Genomic DNA, 20,228 nt, shown 5'->3' with positions numbered 1-20,228 from the left:
TGAAGGTAAACAAATGAATTTTTATTCTGTGATTTAAAAAAGTAAACGTCACTAAAAAACAAGTTTCTCTACAAAACGGCCGAAAATGCGAAAAAAACATCACAAAATTATTTTAAAATAGACACAGTAATGTAACCTGGTTTACTAAATACAGGAAACAACCATGTTTATTTCGGAAAGATAAGTAAATTCGGTGTAGGATGGACCCTGCCGCATCTTCAAGACCCGCCAACTTTGATGAAATATGTAGAAGATGCATCATAAACGTTGAAGAAACGGCAATTCCAGCCATAGCACAAAGAAGTACTGTTGTTAAATACACCAAAATTCCAGATTTCGATTTTAACTATGATTCTAAAGGTACTGTATACAAATAAACACACATTGTTTTGCTGCATGATTTTTATGGTAGAATTACCAGTTGTTATATTTTTTTCCTTTTTGTAGGCAATTGGTCAGAGAGCAATTACTCCCTACCCCCGCGGTATCGTCGTTTTGTCTCTCTGGATGACCAAACCCTCCAAGTTAGTCAATCAGCTAAGCTGGATATAATACCACCTCAAAATCACTTGCTTACATCAAAGGTCAAGAGAAAAATGGTCTCTATATCTGAAAACAAAGAAATTAAATCAGGTAATTTTATTATTATTTCCTATTAAGAAAATATTTGTTGAAACAAAAATATACTACATTTTATTATTATCAACAGCAAAACAGTCATCTAGAAAACAAGTTTGGTCGCATAGAGAATCCCAGGTTGAGGACAAATCCATCAAAACAACAGCTCGATTTAAAAACATTACAGGTATGTCATGGTAGACTCTGTGCCACCACTGAAGTATAAAAGCTGTTGCGCTGTTTTCAATGATTTACTCTCTTGCACTCATAGAACTAAATTTTAGATAAAATGATAGGCTAGATTAGTGACCAATATTTGGACAACAAGTGTGATGCCTAAAGAGCTTGAAGTGTCCTATCTGGTTCATATTATTCATATTTTTGAACTGTATCATGTGGTTTTGCTGTACCATGTAATGCTGAATGGAAATGCAAGATAGGTACATCATTTTAATGACTCATCAAAACATATGTATTTTTTTCAGGTAAAAGAGACAAATCTTATGACAATTTAAATCACTCGCCAGTTAGTAATTCTAGTAGTATACAAGTTAAGAAGATTTTAAATAATAACCCTTCAAGCCAAGCTGCCAGTAACAAAGGCAGGACAGTCAGGAAGTCATCACCTAGCAGAATTACTCACAACAAAACCCACAGTAGGCCCATACCAAATACTGATACTCTGGACAACCATATTAAGAAAGAAACAAGTGAGTATTTATTACATACTGAATTGTTTTTTTTTATTATTTTTCAATGGCTTTAACATTTGCAAAACTTTCAACTTTCAGATAAACCAAAATCAGGTAAAAACACAGTAATATCAAGAAAAGCCACTGCCAGAATTAAATCTCCTAAAGCAACTGAAATTAACATGCACATTCCAAGCGCAACTTCAGAGAAAATGGTTGAAACAATGTCCAGACGAATTGTAAAAACGCAAAGAACACCCACAACTGTATCTACAAATTCTGAAAAAATACATAAGTACACAGTAGATAGTAACAAAAAAGAAAACAAGAAAACATTGCTTAGTCCATCATCCGGGAGAAAAGTGCATTCTACAAATGTGATTCATGTGCCTTTAACAAATCAAAAAAATAGGTTAAAATCTTCTACTAACTCTTCCTTACATCCTCCAATGAGCGACAGATCTACTGAAGCGAATCTACCAATCACAATGCATGCCCAGGTGGATACTAGTTCACTGCACAATCTTTCCGACCAGTATACTGACATGCAAGACTTCTCATCCTTAATACATAGTGAAAAACAGCTATGTGACGTAGAAACACAGGCTGAAATGCTGACTGATTGTAACACCACCCAAACCGATAACAATAACCTGGATACCTCAGTCCCTGTAGTGACTTATGATAGTCTAAATATACCAAATGTCTCGTTAACTAAAGAGAAAAGTAATCCAAATGAATTAAAAAGTCTTTCGTTACCCAATTTAGAAACACCTGCTCTGACCTATCTTCCTGGGAAGGAAGAAAAACAATTACAAAGCAAGTCATACATAATAAGTCGAGCAATGGTCACCTACACCACAAAGCAGAAATTTGACATACAGGTGATTGGTAAGCAAGAATCACGGTCTACATCCTCTAGTCCAATCACCCAGTATCCGCTCAGTGTAGTGTCTGTTTTAAAAAGGGAGTTGCAAAAGTGTGAGTCAGATAAAGTGAATGCTTATTGCTCTAGTCATAGCAGAACTAAGTCAGAGACTGAGACTACAGACTGTGCAAAGTTGCCTCAAGTCATATCTTCATATGCAGTAAGCCGAACCAACTTAGTCAAACCATCTGATTTAATCAGTGGTATAAGGGTCAACACTGATTGCTTCTCTGATCAATTTCAAATGGAATTGAACTTTATTGACTCGTTTTTTGAGTCACTACAATATTTGGAAAGCAGCTTGATATCCAAAAAGAGTTTAAGTCTAAGCAAGACCGAGACCTGGATCAATGGGAACTATGACGCTGATAACTCTGATTACAATAATTTCTTGTCAAAACTAGAGAATGACAATGATTCTCAAACAATGGCAACCAACAGCCTTTGTCTGGTGAGTATTATTCTTTTTAACTGTAAACAATTTGTGCTAATTGTCCCCAATTGTCTTTAATCACTATCGAGTGCCACATTCGTACGAGGCATTTAGTTAATTGATGTCACCATTCATAAATATGACGCCAGGCTAATGTGCGTCGGCTAGTGAGTACGTTAACTGTTTCTCTACAATATTCTTCGATTCTAAGTTATTTTGTTAATTTTTTTTGCAGCTCAACTTGCTTATCCGCAATGAACAGAAGCGTGCGGAGAACCTCCTGGTCGCATTGAAAATGCGAGAAGAGGCTCTGAAAGACTTCACCAAGTCACAGATCTTGTGGTTGGAGACGAAGAAGAAGCAGGACAATACGGACATCTCAACATTGAAGAAAAAACAACGAGGGGCATTACTGAAGCTACAGCTCGAATGTGGGGAGATGCACCGGATGAAGAAAGCCCTTCTTATGCTGTCCGACAAGAGGAAAGCGGCCCTCATGAAGACTAAAAAGAACATAGAACTTAAAATGAACACAAGTGTTGATGTTGACAAGATAATAAATAAGAAGAGGCTACGAAGGCCGAGCTCAGAAAGGGTGAATGTTCCCTTGAAATGCTTTGAGCTTTCAAGTAGTGGCTGCGAGGCCGAGGAGCGGCCGCGACCAGTAGCAAAAGTAGTTGAAATGGAAGCCACCACTGAGAAGTCCATACAAACTCTGGACGCCACAGAGCCAGAAGTCCTCATATCAAATACAACGGTATCAGAAAATAACGTAACAGTTGACGGCGGCTTTCTCAACATCTTATTCCAAGACCTGAAAATGCCGCAAATATTCAGCAATGGGAAGCAGTACGAAGTGAACGAGGAGGCTCTGAAAAATATACTCAACTCGACGAAGAACGAAAGCGCTGAGGTTTCGGACGTGGTCGATCAAATCATGGATCAGATGAAGAAGTCCGAAGAGAATACGACGACACCCTCAACCGCCAGGAGTTTAGTCGACGAAATGGACATGTATTACAAGAGTTTAGCCGACGAAGACAAAGTCTATACTTCTCAGAGTGAAACAACAGATTCTGAATCGCCAGTCGAAGATGTGAGACTAGTGGAAGATAAAGAGAACAGTGTGTGTGAAGAGAATTCTTTTGAAGAGGTTGAAGATGCAGTGGGGTTAGTGGAAGATGTTCGAGAGAGGAGCCAGGCCGGGCCGCTACCCGTGCCAGTAGGAGCGCCCGTCGAATCCCTGGATGAAGCCAATAAAACCGATGACGAAAGCCTAATTATTATTGATGGTAAATAAATCTAAGTTTATATAAGTAAAGCTCTACTAAATAAAAGCGATACGGTTTGCACTTATCTAGTTTAGGATTTATGGGGTTACGGTTTGCACTTATCTTTTTTCGAATTTATGTAGGTAGTCGTAGAAATATATTTACAGATAGAATCAGAAAGACTGCGTGTCTACCCTGACTAGTTTGGTCAAACGTTTAATTTATTCCTTACTCATGGTTAACACAAATTATATTCACAGAGAGCAGTAACGTGAGTGCAGAAGCGATGTCTGACTCGGCGGAGCCACATTGTGAGATTGAGTTCACAGAACCGGGCTTGGTCTCGCCGGTAGATTGTGAAGCTGAGCGGCTGAGGAAACAACAGATGGCTATAGAAAAGGAGGTTTGTAGATTTTACTTTAATAATACGGGTGCAGTTTACTCCATACACATATTTTTGTATCTTGTCAAAATATAAATAGAAGAAAACGTAAATTATTTATTTGGCGAATTGTGAAGTTTAGTTTAGACAAGATACCAAATTGAATACATTTCATGGAGTCGACTGTACCTAAATACATACATACATGTTAAACATTCTGGGATACATTTGAAACTGACTTTGCCCCGATCACTAATAAAATTCCACGCTATATTCATGCTGTGACGGCGGCGACATTTAAATTATATCACAGATCGTCTGTGACTTTAATTTGATTCTAATTGTCTTGCCAAATAACTGACCTATTCGATGAAGCATTGGCGCGCTAATCTAAACTGAACGATTATCTTTTACTTTCTTTACATTTACAAGTCTCTCGCAAGTATAAGTTCTGCATCTAGGGAATAGGATCGCCACTCTAAACATACCCAACGGTTATTTCATATCATTTTTTTCTGTTCATTCTATTTTCTTCTTGGTTTTCTGTTTGTGTCCATGATTAAAGCAATATCCAATTAGATAAGTGTTCGTTTCTGAATGCCCAGGGTACGCCAGACGTATAAGGTACAGCTCACACTACCTACGCAAACTTATTTAAAGCAAAAATGTATGTAATATTTTTTTGGCCCTGCTTGCACATTATACCATAGTTCTCGTTACCAATAAAAACTACTACCTATTCAACCTTATTTTAGGCAAAATAAATAGTATTTTTTGTGTTTCCCTACTTAAACATTATACCATACTTATCCTCACCATCAAAAACTTCCAGATCAAAGCACTCGAGCAGCAGCAGTCCCAATTGCTAGCGGTCCGGTCTATCCCGGACAAGCCGCCGCCGCCCTACACCCCTCCCATGGACGCCCGCTCCTCCCGCCCTAGACGAAGGTTCACCCCGGACGAGGCTGTGAATACCTTGCATAAGCTGGTACAAGGGGAGGAAGAGGCTGATGATAGCAATCCGCTGGAGGTGTATGTGAAGGACTTTTGTGAGGAGGCTGCTGAGAGGCGGAAGGTTAGTTCATGATCATATCGTACCCTAAGCCTTACCCAAGGAGCTTTGCTCTGTATGAGAAGTAGTGTCATGTCGCATGCAAAATGAATTATATAGAAACCAATATTGAAGCTGCGATGCGTAGCTGCAACCTTATGGCCAGTATTGTACTGAAAGTATCATTTAAATTAATATAGGTCGGAAGCCTGTTCTAGATTCAATCATTCCTTTTCAGGGTTTCGTACCCCAAAAGGTAAAAACAAAACCATTATGGTATATAGTATCATGTAGTATGTCTATCAAACAAGTGTTTAAATGTTTCTTTTTTTTATCATCATCATCACAATCCGTCACGTCCACACTGCTGGGGCTCGGGTCTCCTTCCAATGAAGGAAGGGCCTAGTCCACTACGCTGGCGTGTGGTGGACGTTTTTTTTAAATATTTATTCTAGATACTGCAATCTGCTACAAAATATTCATCTATTTCCTAGGCGGAGCAGAGCTCAGTCCCGTGGGAATCGTGCAACCTGCTGCCGCGCCCGCCGGAGCCGGCCCACGACGAGCTGGTCAGGGCCACCGCCGACGAGCTGAGACAGGTGCTGACCGTCGTGCCGCCTGCTACTGTCACTGGTATGTGTAGTTGTGTGTCTGTTTGTACACTAGCGAGCAATGAAATAGTTCCACTTACAAAATACCAACACCAAATTAATAGTCATTTTTTTGTGTATTTTAATGCGCTGACGGCGTTTTCCGTTTAGGTATAATTTGTTGCTGTTCTCACTGGAACTTTTTAATTGCTCTTGAGTGTATGACACTTTGAATAACGGTGGAGTTGGAATAACGCACTATGCCACTCGATCGCTATTGGTCTATTGCGACAAGGATTCCTCCGAATTCTCGCTAAAGCTCATAAATGTATCATGCGCTGATGGCCACTATTTTGTTCTTCTTTTATGATCCGATTTGTACCGGCGCATTACCTCTATCGTAACGATAATATAGTCCTAACTCAGTCCTAAGTATCTTTCCGCAAAACTTGTACTTCATTTAAAATAATTCATTATTATATTGTCGGTAAGAGCATTTTTATTTGAGTATGTCGGTTTCTTACATGCTTAAAATCTTATGTTAAATATATCTTTACTTTACAGGGCTAAGCACACGTCGGTCCGACCACATCGACAACATCCTGTTCGCGGAGTGGCGGCGCTGCGAGCCCGAGTGGACCTCGCTGCACGCCGACGAGGCCACTGTCAAGAACCAGGCGAGTTGCTTTCATAATTATCATCCTCATCAGCGTTCTGTCGCCCACTGTGTGTCTATCACGGGCTAACGTGGCAATACGCTAGCGTTGTACGATACTACACAAACATATATTATACGGAAAAAGAACAGAGCCGCGAGGATTCGAAATCTCCGTTTCAAAATAGTTTATTATTCAATTATATCAATCGTACAAGTTGCAAGGGCCCCTGTACTAGGTGACAAACCTGTGTTACTGGGTACCCCGCCCATCCCTACATGACAACCATTTTATAATTGAACATTTTTACATAGGTACTTATTTCTAATTAAATGGTGTAAAGTGCAGTACAGTATTACAAAGTTAGTAGGTATACTTAAACAAACAAAGGCTGCAAACAAATAATGACACATTTACAGGTAGGTATTATTATGTTCTTAATAAGTAAGTTAGAAAATTAAGTAGGGTCCGTTTACGTTGCGTATCGTCAAATGTCACGTCAAAATGTAAGGCAAATTTGTTAGTTCCAAAAGTGGCATTTGTTTTTTCCATATGTGTAGATTCGAAAATAGTATCGAATCCTGTGCTCGCGGCTCAGCGCCAACGTAGTCGCTTGTCATACAAACTGCTATCGAATTACGCTAGCAATTTGAGTTGACAATATTCGTGATCGAGGCCCTGTGCGGTTTATTTTCGGTTCTGTGCCTCACTGGTCCACTCCCTCCCGCAATACTTTAGTAATAATAATATTTATTTATTCCTTGGAAGGAGACCCGTTCCCCGGCAGTGGGGACGTGATAGGTTATGATATTGAAGCACAGCATGAACAAAAATATTTGTTGTTTATGCGGCGCCCAATCTCAAGGCTGTGCGATATGACAGAACGAGACACGGGTGGTGCTAGCTAAGTAGTTACACAAAATTTACACTGATGAAACCTAACCAAATAATTCCCATATTGCAGGTATTCGAGAGTATATTCCAAAAGTTGCTGGATCAAACTTTGGACGAATATAAGAAGAATGTGCTTGGTATTGACGAGCCGAGTGGCGAGGCTTTAGAGGCGTCATCGAGTGCGGCCGGCCAATCAGAACAATGCGATCACTGAACTCACCAATCAGAAGAGAGGAATCCGGTAATATCTGTTAAAGTACGATCAAATGCTCTAATCACTAATGCGATGAAACACTGCCGATTCCGATTATTCGGGCTACATGTGTGATGCTAAGGAATTTCGCGAAAATATTTGAAGGTACAAATATGTACGGTCTTTCTATGTCATTACAGAAGACCAATTTGTCTCCTATACAAACTGTTTTACTATAGTTTAGGTAGTTAGTTTATATTGTAATTTATGGCGATGATTTTTAGGCAATTTCTAAAGAAATGTCGGCTGAGTGAGAATGTTGATGAAAAAGTGATGAGGTGTGCCTTACAACGTGATGAACATACTATTATGTATGATTAAATCTACAACAGTTTATTTTACACTTTATAAAAACACGGATGAAAATGATTTGTATTAGGTTCGAGTGTTGTGTGTTGATCTATTTATTAAATGGTTTGTAATAATTTATTGGAATAGTGTTTCTCAGTAAATACCATCACAAGTTCACAGCACGTAATATAGTGTATAACGATTATTTATTATGTTGATCATAACTGTATACTAGATACAAGAACCTGTCCAATCAATACAAGAAATTGAGCCTTTTTGGGCTTAAAATATTCATATTTTTCAAGCTGAGATTCTTACAAGTTTAATGAAGTCTATCAAAGTATTTATAAACCTACCTCTTCTTTTGCTCATTATGAATGTTGCATAAAACAAGACGAGATTATAGAAATACAATGCGACCTCTACCAGTATTATTGCTATATCTATACATTCTATTGTTAACGCTCCAATAATAACTTTTCTCCGTTTGCCGTATAGTACCCCGCACCTTTCATATAATTTTTCAAATATAGTATGAGTCCATTTTGGATTATGTTCGGCCAGAAGATTATATGGATTATTGACGGCCTTAGCTCCAATTTCAAAATAGTCGGTTAAATCGTAATCAGGTAGTATTGGTTGATCAATTACATGTCATCTTCATACTAAATTCTTGACAGATGTGTCAAAAGACAACCAATAATACCTGGTTATGCTCTAACCGACTATGGAGAAATTGGCACTTTCACTCGCGGTTGGTTCATTAATTCCTTTGTCACTCTCCACGTTTCACAACCGAACAGCACAAAGCACAACCGACTTGAACCCTGTGTTGAAGAGGCACGATTTCTTGAAGTCTTGTTTACTTATCTCCATAGATAGATATTATGCCTTCTCGGTTATATATCTATAGCTGAATTGTTTTATTTATCTTCAACGCTACTTTTATATGTTTCAGTAACTGTAAGTATAGGCACATTTAGTAAATCCTGATCTGGTTTTTGAGTTACGAATACTGCAGCATAATGTTCTGTGCAACATATATTAGTACCAAAATCGGTTAAATTTATAGGTTAATTAAACTGTGAATAAGGTTTTTTTTGTCAATATGATGTATTGTATGTATTATATAAAAATAGGCAAATATTTTTATTATCTAAGTAAATCAATAATAGACAGACTATCTCAACTTCCATAGTGGTATTGAAAGTACTTAAAAATATGACTCCTAGGGTCGTCTATGTTTATAAAAAATTCTACTTATTCAATAAGCATTCAAAACCTGTCCAACCTTATATTTGGGATTTGAAAATAACATGTTGTAGGTAAATAATTCTTATTTCTAAGAGTTCTTCAATTAAATTACTATCAGTATTTAATGCAACAAGTCGTCACACCATAAACTACCGTTTACTACAACTCTCAGTATGTTTACTTTAGTGAAATGAGTCAAAAATCTAGTGATATACTTTCCTAATAATGTAAAGTTAATTTTAAATGTAAAATCTTAGTTAACACTAAAAATGCATTGTTGTACTTGCATTTGGGTTGTACATTTATAACACTAGCAATGATTTACTGGTTTTAAACGAATATTGTATATTGCAGATATAAATAATAACCCTTTTTATTTAGGTACTATTATGACGTAGTATCTTGACAGGTTTTTACCTTCAGTTCTTTATTTAGAAGATGTAAGGGTGAAATTTTGTTAATAATCAACAACTTCTTGAGGTAAAATTTAACAACGCCTTATTATGTACATTTATTGAATAAGTGAGAATAACAGAGCTTATTCCCAAAAAAACATATTGTAATGTTGCATGTAAAATTGTAAATATATTTACAGGGAGTATCTAATAACGTGTAATTAAGTTAAAAGTGGCTCCCGATAGTTTGGCCAGTTGCATGTAAAATAATTCAGATATTAAAAGCTAGTCACCGGTTGAGAAGTTAACTTTTTGTATCTGTATTTCTTACTATGTTTTTTTTAAATATAGGCATCTGAAACTTTAAACATCGTTGTATTTTTTAAAATTTAATTTCCTTTTGTACAGAGTTTAAAAAATGTATAACGATATTTATGAGTAGGTCTATTCGGAAAATAATAAAATAAAGTCTTCTATATTAAATTATTCCATTTATTTCATAATGGTTATAATAAGAATAAAAAAATATCACATATGCCTTATGATTAAATAGTGACTAATTAAATTAAATACTATGAATACATCATTGTTCTTAATAATCAGTAAATGCAATGCATCGCAGCGTACATAAATATAATTCACTATTTTTGAATAGCAAGTCTGTGATGAAAAGTACTTCAACAACATAAAACAATACGAGACACACAACATCAAATTACAAACAAATAATTTGTCCTCTATTTTCAGGACAATCCAATAAAGCTCAGTTCAATTAAATGTGATGATATCGTTAAATGCATATAAAGTATGAATACATAAATGAATGAAGAATGCGTTCCTATCGTCCAATTCGAAAGAATGTTTCCTAGCAGATATATGGCCACAATTTAATAAATATTAGTCATTTATTTCAGGTAATAGCTACATAGCTACCGTATTATAAATACCTAATAATTATTTCATTAGCAATACATAATATCGTCGACAACCAACGGTGATCTTGAGTAAGCATATTTAATAGAAATGGTATATAAGTATTTATAAGTAGTTATGTATGTGAGTCATATGAGTATATTTAATACATGTCATGAAAGATTGCGTTTTATATAAGTTAAATGAATGTATCTTTTATTAACAAAGTATGTATAAAATATTAATAATAGTTGTGATGCACTGGCAGTTTTTTTCTGTGTCATAAAATAATAATACTAAAATTGATCTGAGAAGAACTATATAAATTAGTCAGCATAATACTTTCACTATACATAAGTCAAAATCATGGAACTATAATGTTGTCCCTACTTAATATAAACATGCTAATGCATATTGTAATAAATAAATAAGATAATTTAGTGACTACCACAACAACAACAAAACTGACGGCTACAAAATTTTCTATTTATAAAGTGCGTTCAAATGTTTCTGTTTATATGCCGTGCAAAATCTTGACGCACCAGACTTAACACCATTTTAACACATTTTAAAGTATCGGTATCAGTAATGTTAAAATGTGATTGAAAGTCGTTTACTGTTAATCGTCCGCTTTCAGTATTGATTCCAATGGATTTGGACCTTTTCTTCGTGGATTTGTAGGTGTCTTGGTAGTCTCAACTGCAAACACACAGAATGATCGGTTAGAACAAATGATTGCATCGCACATCAAATAACATAAATTATACCTAGCTAAAACTCGGAGTGTGCGAATACTTGAATCAGTTACCTTCCACATTTAGAGCGCCATGCTCATACCATAGTTTAGGGACTAAATAATTACTACGTATCTGTTAAGTATTACAATAAAAGCAGTCATGGTTTTGAAACCATGTATCCAGTATCGGCTGCATGAGGAACACCGAGGATAGAGTGTTATGGGTCCTACGGAGTATAAGTATATTATTTCCGATTATGAAGGTAGGTACGCTAAATTGACGTAACTATTTGCCTATTTGGCAAATATTAAACATAACTACGGCTTACCGTATTGGACCTCTGTCGGTTTTCATGGCACATCAAAGGAGACAAATAGGCTAATACAGGCCACACATGGAGCTCTCAAAAAATATACTGTGCCTTTTTTTGGTATTTGGCTCCATGTGTGGACGGTTGTATTGACATCACAAACTACCTAGGTAATACCAATAGCCAACCATGGTCTCCTGCAACTCACCAGTCTTCCCATGCACGGCCTGCGACACGTCGAGGCAGGCGAGCCACTCCGTGATGCTGATCTTGTTGTCGTGGTTCACGTCGCAGTAGCGGGGCAGCTTGCGGCCGCAGCGACGGAGCTGGGGAATTTTATTGGATTACTTATTCATAATTTAAGTTGTGGTACTTAGTCCATTTGCATTATTGCATTGCGGCATTTTGTGGTTTCAGGCTGTTAAAAGTATCATCAAGTACAGGAGAAAAACGAAAGACTGCTCGACGATAGGTTATGAAAAAGATTCGATGACAAAAACGCTAAGCAAACTTCTTCGTTAGAGATGCATTCCCGTTCGTCATTTATAAACCAGCTCTTTATTCTGTTGGTAGGCTACGTTCTTTTTTAGTCCTTATGCAGGTATTCCCGTTATAGCCATAATCTGCTCACTAGGTACAGTGTCCCATTGCTGGCCAAAACCATCTTATGTGATGCTCGCAGATTTCCGCAAATATACATAGGTACAACATACCTGCTCAGCAGTAGCTATCAGCTGATGAAAGGCCTTCCACTCCCGTCGGTCGAGCGCCTTGTTCTTGTCCTTGTCCAACATGACGAAGGTCCACGTCGCCGCCTGCTCCTCCTTGCTGGCTCCCCACTTCACCATGTCACTGTGGCTGCGAACATTGATGCAACTGTACCTCGGCAGAGCTTGTGGTATAAGGGCTTTCCATGTAAGTAATAAGTACTACTTAATACTTCCATGGGGATTCCACACAAACACGGTACGACGTCGCGTCTTAAAAAGATCTCCTTTCCTCTCGTAGGTGTTCAATGGGAGAGAGCGAGAGAGTAGCACGGCGGCGTGACGTCGTATAGTGTTTATTAGTGGAAGGCCGGTGCGTTGTCCTTAAGCGATCGGTTAGTTACAATGGAGGATGGCACGAAGGGGTTTTATTAATTGGAGCAAGAACTTTAGTTAACAAGTCCCTAAAGGCTAAAGATAGTAAAATTATGCCACTGTTCAGGTCGCTATAGAAAATTTGTGAACTTTACGGGCCCGTAAGGTAAAATTAGCTTACATCAATAGCACGTAATTCGCTAAATTCTAGTAGGGCATAGATACCTAACCGAAGTGAATGCTACCATACCAGCCGGTGCTTAATTTCTGTTCTTTGAACATGAAAAGCACGTACCTACCTTTATCATATCGATCGGTAAAAACTTCCATCAGTAGGCCTTAGATAACGTATCAAGATAATTGTTAGTAAAATATTCAAGATCAGGTACCCAGGTGCCGATCCGTTTGTTGAAGTCGTCATTTTAACAATGAATAGGTTGATGAGATCACGTAGGAAATTTGTCTTCATTGGTTCTGGGCACCCTGAAATGGAAATGTTTAGTTTAACTGAATTTACCTCAAAACTTGTTTGAGGTAAGTAAGTACATAAAGTAAGTGGTTTATATTTAATTTAAATAGGGTTACTTTTATTCTGCCTATATAGTTAAATAAAATGGGTGCAAATAAAGAAACAATAGGAAAATGGCGGACGGACTAACCGCTCTCAATCGAATCGTAATCTAACTCCATCCTACTCTTACTTAGAATGCAACCACCGTCATTCCATGTTTCATGTTATTTCTTAATCACTGTTTCACAGAGCAAACCACACCATCTAACCCTTTACACAGAACCCAACTTACCCTTCATAGGGCTAGTATAATGCGGCGCGGCGTCACAGTCAGGACTCCTGTCCTTCACAGCAGACCCTGGGATGGGCTTGCCGGTGTCCTGATGCACACACCAGCAGTACGGAGTTGTTCTGTAGCACTGGGCGCGAGCGTAGCGACCGTCGCCCGTGCACTCCGGCACGTAGAGGGTTGATAGAGATGAGAGGCCGGATTTCTAGGGGATGGAGAGGTGTGGTGAGGTTTTCGGTGGTGGGGAATAGGTTTGTGTGGGTATTTGTAGCATGGTCGATGATTATGGTCAACAATTCATCAGCTTGCCCAGACATAGGTGTAACATATAGATATAGTTAGAATGCTCTCCCTAGTTCTTTGCCTTCCTTATCCAACTAGTGCTGGCTTCCTGTCTAAGGTCGCAATACATGTAGGTGTACTATGTACTTTACTAAACTCAACTGGCATTTTTTGTATTCAAGGGAAAATTGAATGAATTTATTCACCAGGCCTAATCTTTCAATCAAACGTCATAGGACTCTTGCTACATTTTACAAAGTAGTTACACTTGTCCAAAATTAATAATGCACATGCAGATCTTCACACCCAAATCATTAAATCGTAAGAGCCTTAAAAAAACACTTGCATTTTGCATCTTGTTCGAAAGAAATAGGAGTCAATATCATGTGTCACATAATCGAAAACAACCGATCTGTCAAAGATTTCTATGCGCATTATCAATTTTGGAGCACTGTACAGTTGTTATAGTGGTTACCTGTTCATCCAGCACCGCCTGTCTGTCGGACAGGCAGTCAGCCTCGTCCTCCCTCCTGTTCTCCTGTTCAGCGCCCGAGGGGAACGACGGACGCATCAGCCCCGGCAGGACTGGAAACATTACTACAGATATGTAGATAAGTAGATTAACTTTGCACCTGGCCAACACAAACCAGGGGTCACGCCAGGTATGCCAAAGCTAGTTATCATGACCTCTGGTTTTTGTCAGTCAGGAGCACAGTTAATTCGCACGAATAGTAAATTGAAGCAAGTCTATCGTCCGTAGCTCCAAGTTAGGGGTAGGTTGGATAAGTTAGAGGAAAGTTTTCTTGAAATTCTGGGACAAGTAAAGGAGTTATTTCGCAGACGGAAGGATAAATAAACATTCACTACATAAGTAAATCAACCATAAAAGGACATATTTTCTCCGCCTCGACCTCGGACGGTTTATAGCAATTTTGTTGCTGTATTTTTACATGCAACGATGTCAAGAAATTGAGCGAACGTCCGTTGAAAGTCTAAATGCAAATTTATATGTACGCCTTGGGGCTTGAAGGCTTCTTGAAGGTAAGCTTTCTACATATTACTTTGTTACGATAGCACTAGGGATCTTGCACTACCTACTGCATTAAGTATACATGGTGGAGTTTCACCCTGAATACTTAGTAATAAAACGAGTGCCTTGCGACTGGTGGGTACGCGGCCATGCTATATGGCTTTGGTCTAAAATAGGGCTTGGGCATCTGTTCGATACCGATTGTAATATGGGCCTGCATAGCTTGGGGTCGGACCATCCCATTTTGCTACTATCTGGGCTAGTAGCACGGGGCGCATTTAAGACGTGACATAAGTTTTGCATCGCGCTCACTCACATCGCGTAGCGTCAAGAGCGAGCGCGACGGAGAACATTTGTCACGTCTTAAATGGAAAGGGACAAAGGAAGAACAAACGTTGTTCAGATTGACCCCTTACATTACATCTTTTCGGATTAGTATACCACTTTTGCAACACCCTGTATAATGGTAATTATTTGCTAGTTTACTGTAGGTAACTCACCAGAGCTGGGCACCAACGCAGGCTCCTCCTCGTAGTCGGGCTCGGGCTCGCGCGCCGCGTCGTCGTCTGCGGTCAGCGACATGAAGAAACGGAGCGAGACTATTTATTATTATTATGTTTGCACAAGCTTTTGTTGGGGGGCTGGATGGTGGGGTTTCAGCACGGTTGATATGGGTGACATTTTAAAGTTTTCCGACTTACCTACGGATGAATACCATTCATCAAGAGCCAATAATCATCCACTGCTGGACATAGGCCTCTCCTAAAGAGCGCCACAACACTCGGTCCCCGTCCTTCCTCATCCAGTCACTACCGGCTACGCGCCTAAGGTCGTAAATCCAGCGGGCAGGAGGGCGTCCCACGCTGCGTTATCCGTCAGAGGACTAAGGTTAGCGACAGCAGATAGCTATCAAAATATGCAAGCTGAAGTGGCAGTGGGCTGGTCAAATCTGCTGAAGAACCGAACACCGTTGGGGTTATACTATAGAGTCGAGTGGAGACCGCAAATACAATTGCAAAATCTAAAATTAAATTGAATACGACTATAGATATTAATATATCTGACTGTTATGGCGAAGGTTCCGGGTTCTATTCCTGTGCGGGCAGTTTCTGTGACAGCTTCAACCCCCCATATTATGGCAATATCCTTACAGTTTTTAAGGAGGTTCATGTCCTGCAGTGGATATATTTGTGTTTATCTTAAACTTTAACAAAGTACAAAACTTTCAAACTTGTGCCATATTTTTTTTTTTTTTTTTTTTTTTTTTTAAATTTTGTAACAAAATTATGGCCTACTTAACGTGCGCCATACACATTTGGCTCCCGAACTAGGATACCCTGGGCATGTGTAGCCAAAGTGTAAGTGTCTGCTGGAATTATCAAAATAGCACTTTTCCAGACGGTCTATTATTTACAGCGAGATCCAAAAATAATACTTCATAGAAAAATAATTATACCGCACTGCGGTCGGTTTGTTTATAAAACCATTACTGAGTGACGAACCCCACACTCCCAACATAATGTAGATCGATACTTTAGATCTGTACTTTAATCTATACGAAAATATTTTTATTTTAACGATTCTTGTTGGTATGCAATATTTTGAGGCAAACATGATTGAACTTTCATAACGTTACCATCAGATCAGAGCTACCATTGATCTTCCAGTTTATATTCTGGATCAGATTGCGCATGATTTCTACCTTATGTTAACCACACATTAAAATTTAATTATTTAGGTATAAGAAGAGTTTCTTATCTTCTCATGAGATGATGTAGTTAAACCTCAGATAGGTTAGTGCGATTAGACTTCGTTTACATGCAATAAACTGTGGCTGACGAACCTACTGGATAACTTTCACTATGGGACTGAATGGAGAAAGATTTCAGTAGGGTCGGATAGGCAACAGTGGCACTTTAAGTGGGTACGGAGGGGGCATACAACCCTATTCCTGTCGTTTTCCCTAACTCATTTGATATTTTACATTCACCTCACGATATTTCATGATAGCTAATAAGTACAATCATACTTCGCCACTGTATAAGTACACACTTCTTCAGCCTTTAGCTATCCACTGCAGGACGTAAGCCTCCCCCAAAGCCTCTGGACCTATAGCTTTCCACCCTTGAAAAGCTGTCTTTTAAATATTGGAGGCGGTACAAACTAGTCCACTAAACCTAACAGCCGGGTAGAGGACAGTACACCGCACTTGGAAAGCTGCCTCATAAAGATCACAGGCGGTACAAACTAGTCCACTAAACCTTGCAAAAAGGCGCTGGTTTAGATCAGAGCCGGTACAAACTAGTCCACAAAACCCTCCCGGGTGGAGGGCAGTACTCACAGCTAAATCTATAGCTTCCAAATGGGGCTTTTAAACATCGGAGGCGGTACAAACTAGTCCACAAAACCCTCCCGGGTGGAGAGCAATACTCACAGTCCGGCGCGGGCGGCTCGGCCGAGGCGAGCAGGCACGCGGCCCACTCCCCGCGCGCGATGGCCCCGTCCCCGTCCGCGTCGCAGCCGCGTGCCCATGCGCGCGCGCAACGCTTCGGCTTCACCACCTGTTGGAGGGTTGGGGGAAGTAAAAGTTCGGTTTATTCGTATAGTAGTTTACTACTTGTGCGAATTAACTGTGCACCTGGCCAGCAAGAACCAGGGGTCACGCCGGGTACGTCAAAGCTAGTTAATATGACCTCTGGTTTTGTCGGTCAGGTGCATAGTTAATTCGCACGAGTAGTACAGTACAAGCATTATCGTCCACAATGGACAAAGGACACCAGGATCATCACAAAGGTATTTACTCGGCCTCCAGCAACAGCATCCAACCATTTCATTTACAAAGTCATGAAACGAGTGCATGATAGGAGCCTGCCCGAGTGACGTATCGGTTTACATCGTTTCTAGTTACGTCGGGCACACCCCTCTACAGTCAGCAACTGGGTCTATTTTGACTGGCTAATTCTTTCACCACGATGACCAACCTTCAGCTAAATTGACAAACAATATTCCACTCGCACTAGGCCAGCGTGGTGGACTAGCCCTAAAACCTTTCCTTTATAGCAAGGAGACCCGATCCCCAGCAGAGGGGACGTGACGGGTCGTGATCCACCAACCTTCTTGATGAGCCGCCTCAGCCCCCTGTACTCGGGCTTCTCGAGCGCTCCGCTGCGGTCGCGGTCCAGCTCCTGGAACTTCCACTCGGCCACGGCCGGGTGCTCCAGAGGCTTCGCCCCCGAGCGGCCCCGCTCGTACTCTCCACTGAAGATCTTTAGGAGATTGCCGTTGAATAAGCCACGGTCCGCGCGCGAGCAACCTGAGGTGGGAAGTGAATTGCTGTGTTTGTTGTTTGTTTCTAAGTAACTTTATTTCACAATTTACTTAATTACTGGTGTACAAATAGGTTAGTATAATGTTAAAAGCATTTTCATGTTACAATTAACTACTTACGGGATATATAACAACGGTCAATGGAACTGGGCAGAATAAATTCCTATCGGCTAATTATTATTTATCCAGTATTTACGATTGCTTTTCTTTAGTCAATAACTTTACTGCACTAAAGCTGAAATCTAGAGAAATACCTATGTAAAACAATACTCAACAATAATCTACCCTTCAACCGAAACTATTTGGCGTTTTCATATCAGATACAGTTAATCTGCACTATCGGTCAATAAACGATAAGAAAAGTCTAGACAAGGTCTCTTTTATCACAATAATTTCAACTCACTCTTTTTGTTTCTTTGGCCGCGGGCTGAAGACCTCCGCTTAGCGTGCGACTTGCCTGAAACAACATTTATACCTACATTCAATATAGGGTCAATACATAAAAAATAGCAGTGAAAAATAGTGGGTAGTCAGCGACAGACGCTAAATCTGACTAGCCAATCCTTTCAGCATATTCCTAACTCTTGAGAAATTCACTTTAATTTAAAAAAGCACCTCATTTGGTTGATGTAGATGATCCCAAGTACACATAGCAGCTAAACCTTCCATTATAAAATAGGTACCAACATTTCAGTTCAAAGCACGCATGATATACTCAGTGGCAGTGGCCCACAACAATATAATGTGATTGGAGCAAGTACCAGAGTAAATCCTTGATCGCTGGCTTCCGGCTTTGTACATTGCCTTTTACAGAAGTTTACTATTGAACTATGTATGTCGACTTGTTATAATATCGACGCATACACGAGACTAAATTATTGCCAATGGCTAAAGTGCTTCCTCTATGTCACATTTGTCCAAGGTGATAAGTGCGGAGGGTTACTGATTGCTTCTCTCTCGTATCTTCTCTACCTATTGACGTCAGGTGAATCAGTAGGTAATCATCTATTTACATGCAAGTTGATGTGCCGAACTGTATTCGGTGATTTCCACATTCACATAAGGTAGTATTATATTGTGATTATATTACAGCATCGAAATGCTTTTACTTTGACTGACTTGACTTATGGACATGACACGTAAAGTCCGCATTTAATTAGGCCTCACTTGTTATCATAATTATCCTCAGCAGTGAATAATACGTAATCGATCACTGCTACTGCTAGATATTGGTCCTCTCTTAAAGCGCACCAGAAGCAACCAAAGTTCTCAACCTTCTTCATCAAACCTACTACCGGTCTTCCCAGCGTCTCCCAAACCTAAATGTCCTAGTGCAGTCAGGCTTCCCGTTCCTGACGGTAGGTTTAAGCACTGGCTTGCCATCCAGGGTGACACACTTACAGCCGCCGCCACCTTCTTCATCAACCCCACTAGCTGCGTGCCCAGCGTTTGCCTATCCGTGGTTTACCAACCTGTCCTAGTGCAGTCAGGCTTCCCCCCGTTCCTCACAGTGGTGTTAGGCACTGGTTTCCCGTCAGGGGTGACGCACCACCAGCCGCCGCCCCCTTCTTCATCAAACCCACTTCCTGTGTGCCCAGCGTTTGCCTATCCGTGGTTTACCAACCTGTTCTAGTGCAGTCAGGCTTCCCATTCCTCACGGTGGTATTAGGCACTGGCTTCCCGTCAGGGGTGACGCACCAGCAGCCGCCTCCGCGCGCCGCATGGCACTGGACCGCCGCGTAGGCGCCGTCCGACCGGCAGCGAGGGGTGAAGGCCGCCCGCCCGCCCTCCTTCTCGCTCAGGGCGTAGCGCAGCGTTGACAGGCATGAGCTCTGGCCTTCTGGGGGAAAGGGGGTGGTTAGGGTTGTGGGGGTTTGAATTCGGGTGGCTTACCACCAGAGAATGCAGTTATGCTACGCATGCACCAGTGCTGTGCTATGTGGATGAATTAATGTGATTGGTGGATCGTAAACGCATCCATAGAAACGGAGCATAGCACATATCTGGTGGAAAAGCTCCCTTAGACACGCGTATTCGACT

General features: G+C 40.1%; 2 protein-coding genes across 10 annotated transcripts in view; one reads left to right on the top strand and one right to left on the bottom strand.

The window, feature by feature from the left end:
• The first annotated feature begins 28 nt into the window (after positions 1 to 28).
• LOC105388139 lies at positions 29 to 10,194 on the top strand. 2 transcript variants are annotated; one of them, XM_048632777.1, is made up of 11 exons: positions 29 to 360; positions 448 to 633; positions 710 to 805; positions 1,104 to 1,328; positions 1,410 to 2,689; positions 2,907 to 3,963; positions 4,203 to 4,345; positions 5,157 to 5,399; positions 5,870 to 6,008; positions 6,530 to 6,642; positions 7,586 to 10,194. In XM_048632777.1, the coding sequence occupies exons 1-11, from the start codon at positions 201 to 203 to the stop codon at positions 7,727 to 7,729; spliced, it is 3,786 nt and encodes a 1,261-aa protein (XP_048488734.1). In that variant the 5' UTR covers positions 29 to 200; the 3' UTR covers positions 7,730 to 10,194. The 2 variants fall into 2 exon arrangements, with proteins under 2 accessions (XP_048488734.1, XP_048488735.1); XM_048632778.1 differs by lacking the exon at positions 710 to 805.
• The window catches only part of LOC105388140 (SPARC-related modular calcium-binding protein 2), a 16,222-nt gene continuing 6,173 nt past the window's right edge, over positions 10,180 to 20,228 (bottom strand). The window contains exons 3-13 of one of the 8 annotated variants that reach the window (XM_048632782.1): positions 19,813 to 20,028; positions 18,592 to 18,645; positions 17,975 to 18,174; positions 17,296 to 17,422; positions 15,362 to 15,460; positions 14,307 to 14,428; positions 13,553 to 13,754; positions 13,139 to 13,232; positions 12,381 to 12,525; positions 11,876 to 11,993; positions 10,180 to 11,319 (exon numbers count right to left, since the gene is read on the bottom strand). In XM_048632782.1, coding sequence (XP_048488739.1) covers positions 11,240 to 11,319; positions 11,876 to 11,993; positions 12,381 to 12,525; positions 13,139 to 13,232; positions 13,553 to 13,754; positions 14,307 to 14,428; positions 15,362 to 15,460; positions 17,296 to 17,422; positions 17,975 to 18,174; positions 18,592 to 18,645; positions 19,813 to 20,028 — 1,457 coding nt within the window. In that variant the 3' untranslated portion in view covers positions 10,180 to 11,239. The remainder of the gene's footprint in view (positions 11,320 to 11,875; positions 11,994 to 12,380; positions 12,526 to 13,138; positions 13,233 to 13,552; positions 13,755 to 14,306; positions 14,429 to 15,361; positions 15,461 to 17,295; positions 17,423 to 17,974; positions 18,175 to 18,591; positions 18,646 to 19,812; positions 20,029 to 20,228) is intronic. The other 7 variants (XM_048632784.1, XM_048632785.1, XM_048632786.1 and 4 more) reach the window with 7 other exon arrangements.

The sequence above is a fragment of the Plutella xylostella genome, chromosome Z, assembly GCF_932276165.1.
Source record: "Plutella xylostella chromosome Z, ilPluXylo3.1, whole genome shotgun sequence".
NCBI classification, from domain to species: Eukaryota; Metazoa; Arthropoda; class Insecta; order Lepidoptera; family Plutellidae; genus Plutella; species Plutella xylostella.
Note: the sequence above shows the minus strand (reverse complement) of the source record. Positions and strands in the feature narration are given on the sequence as shown.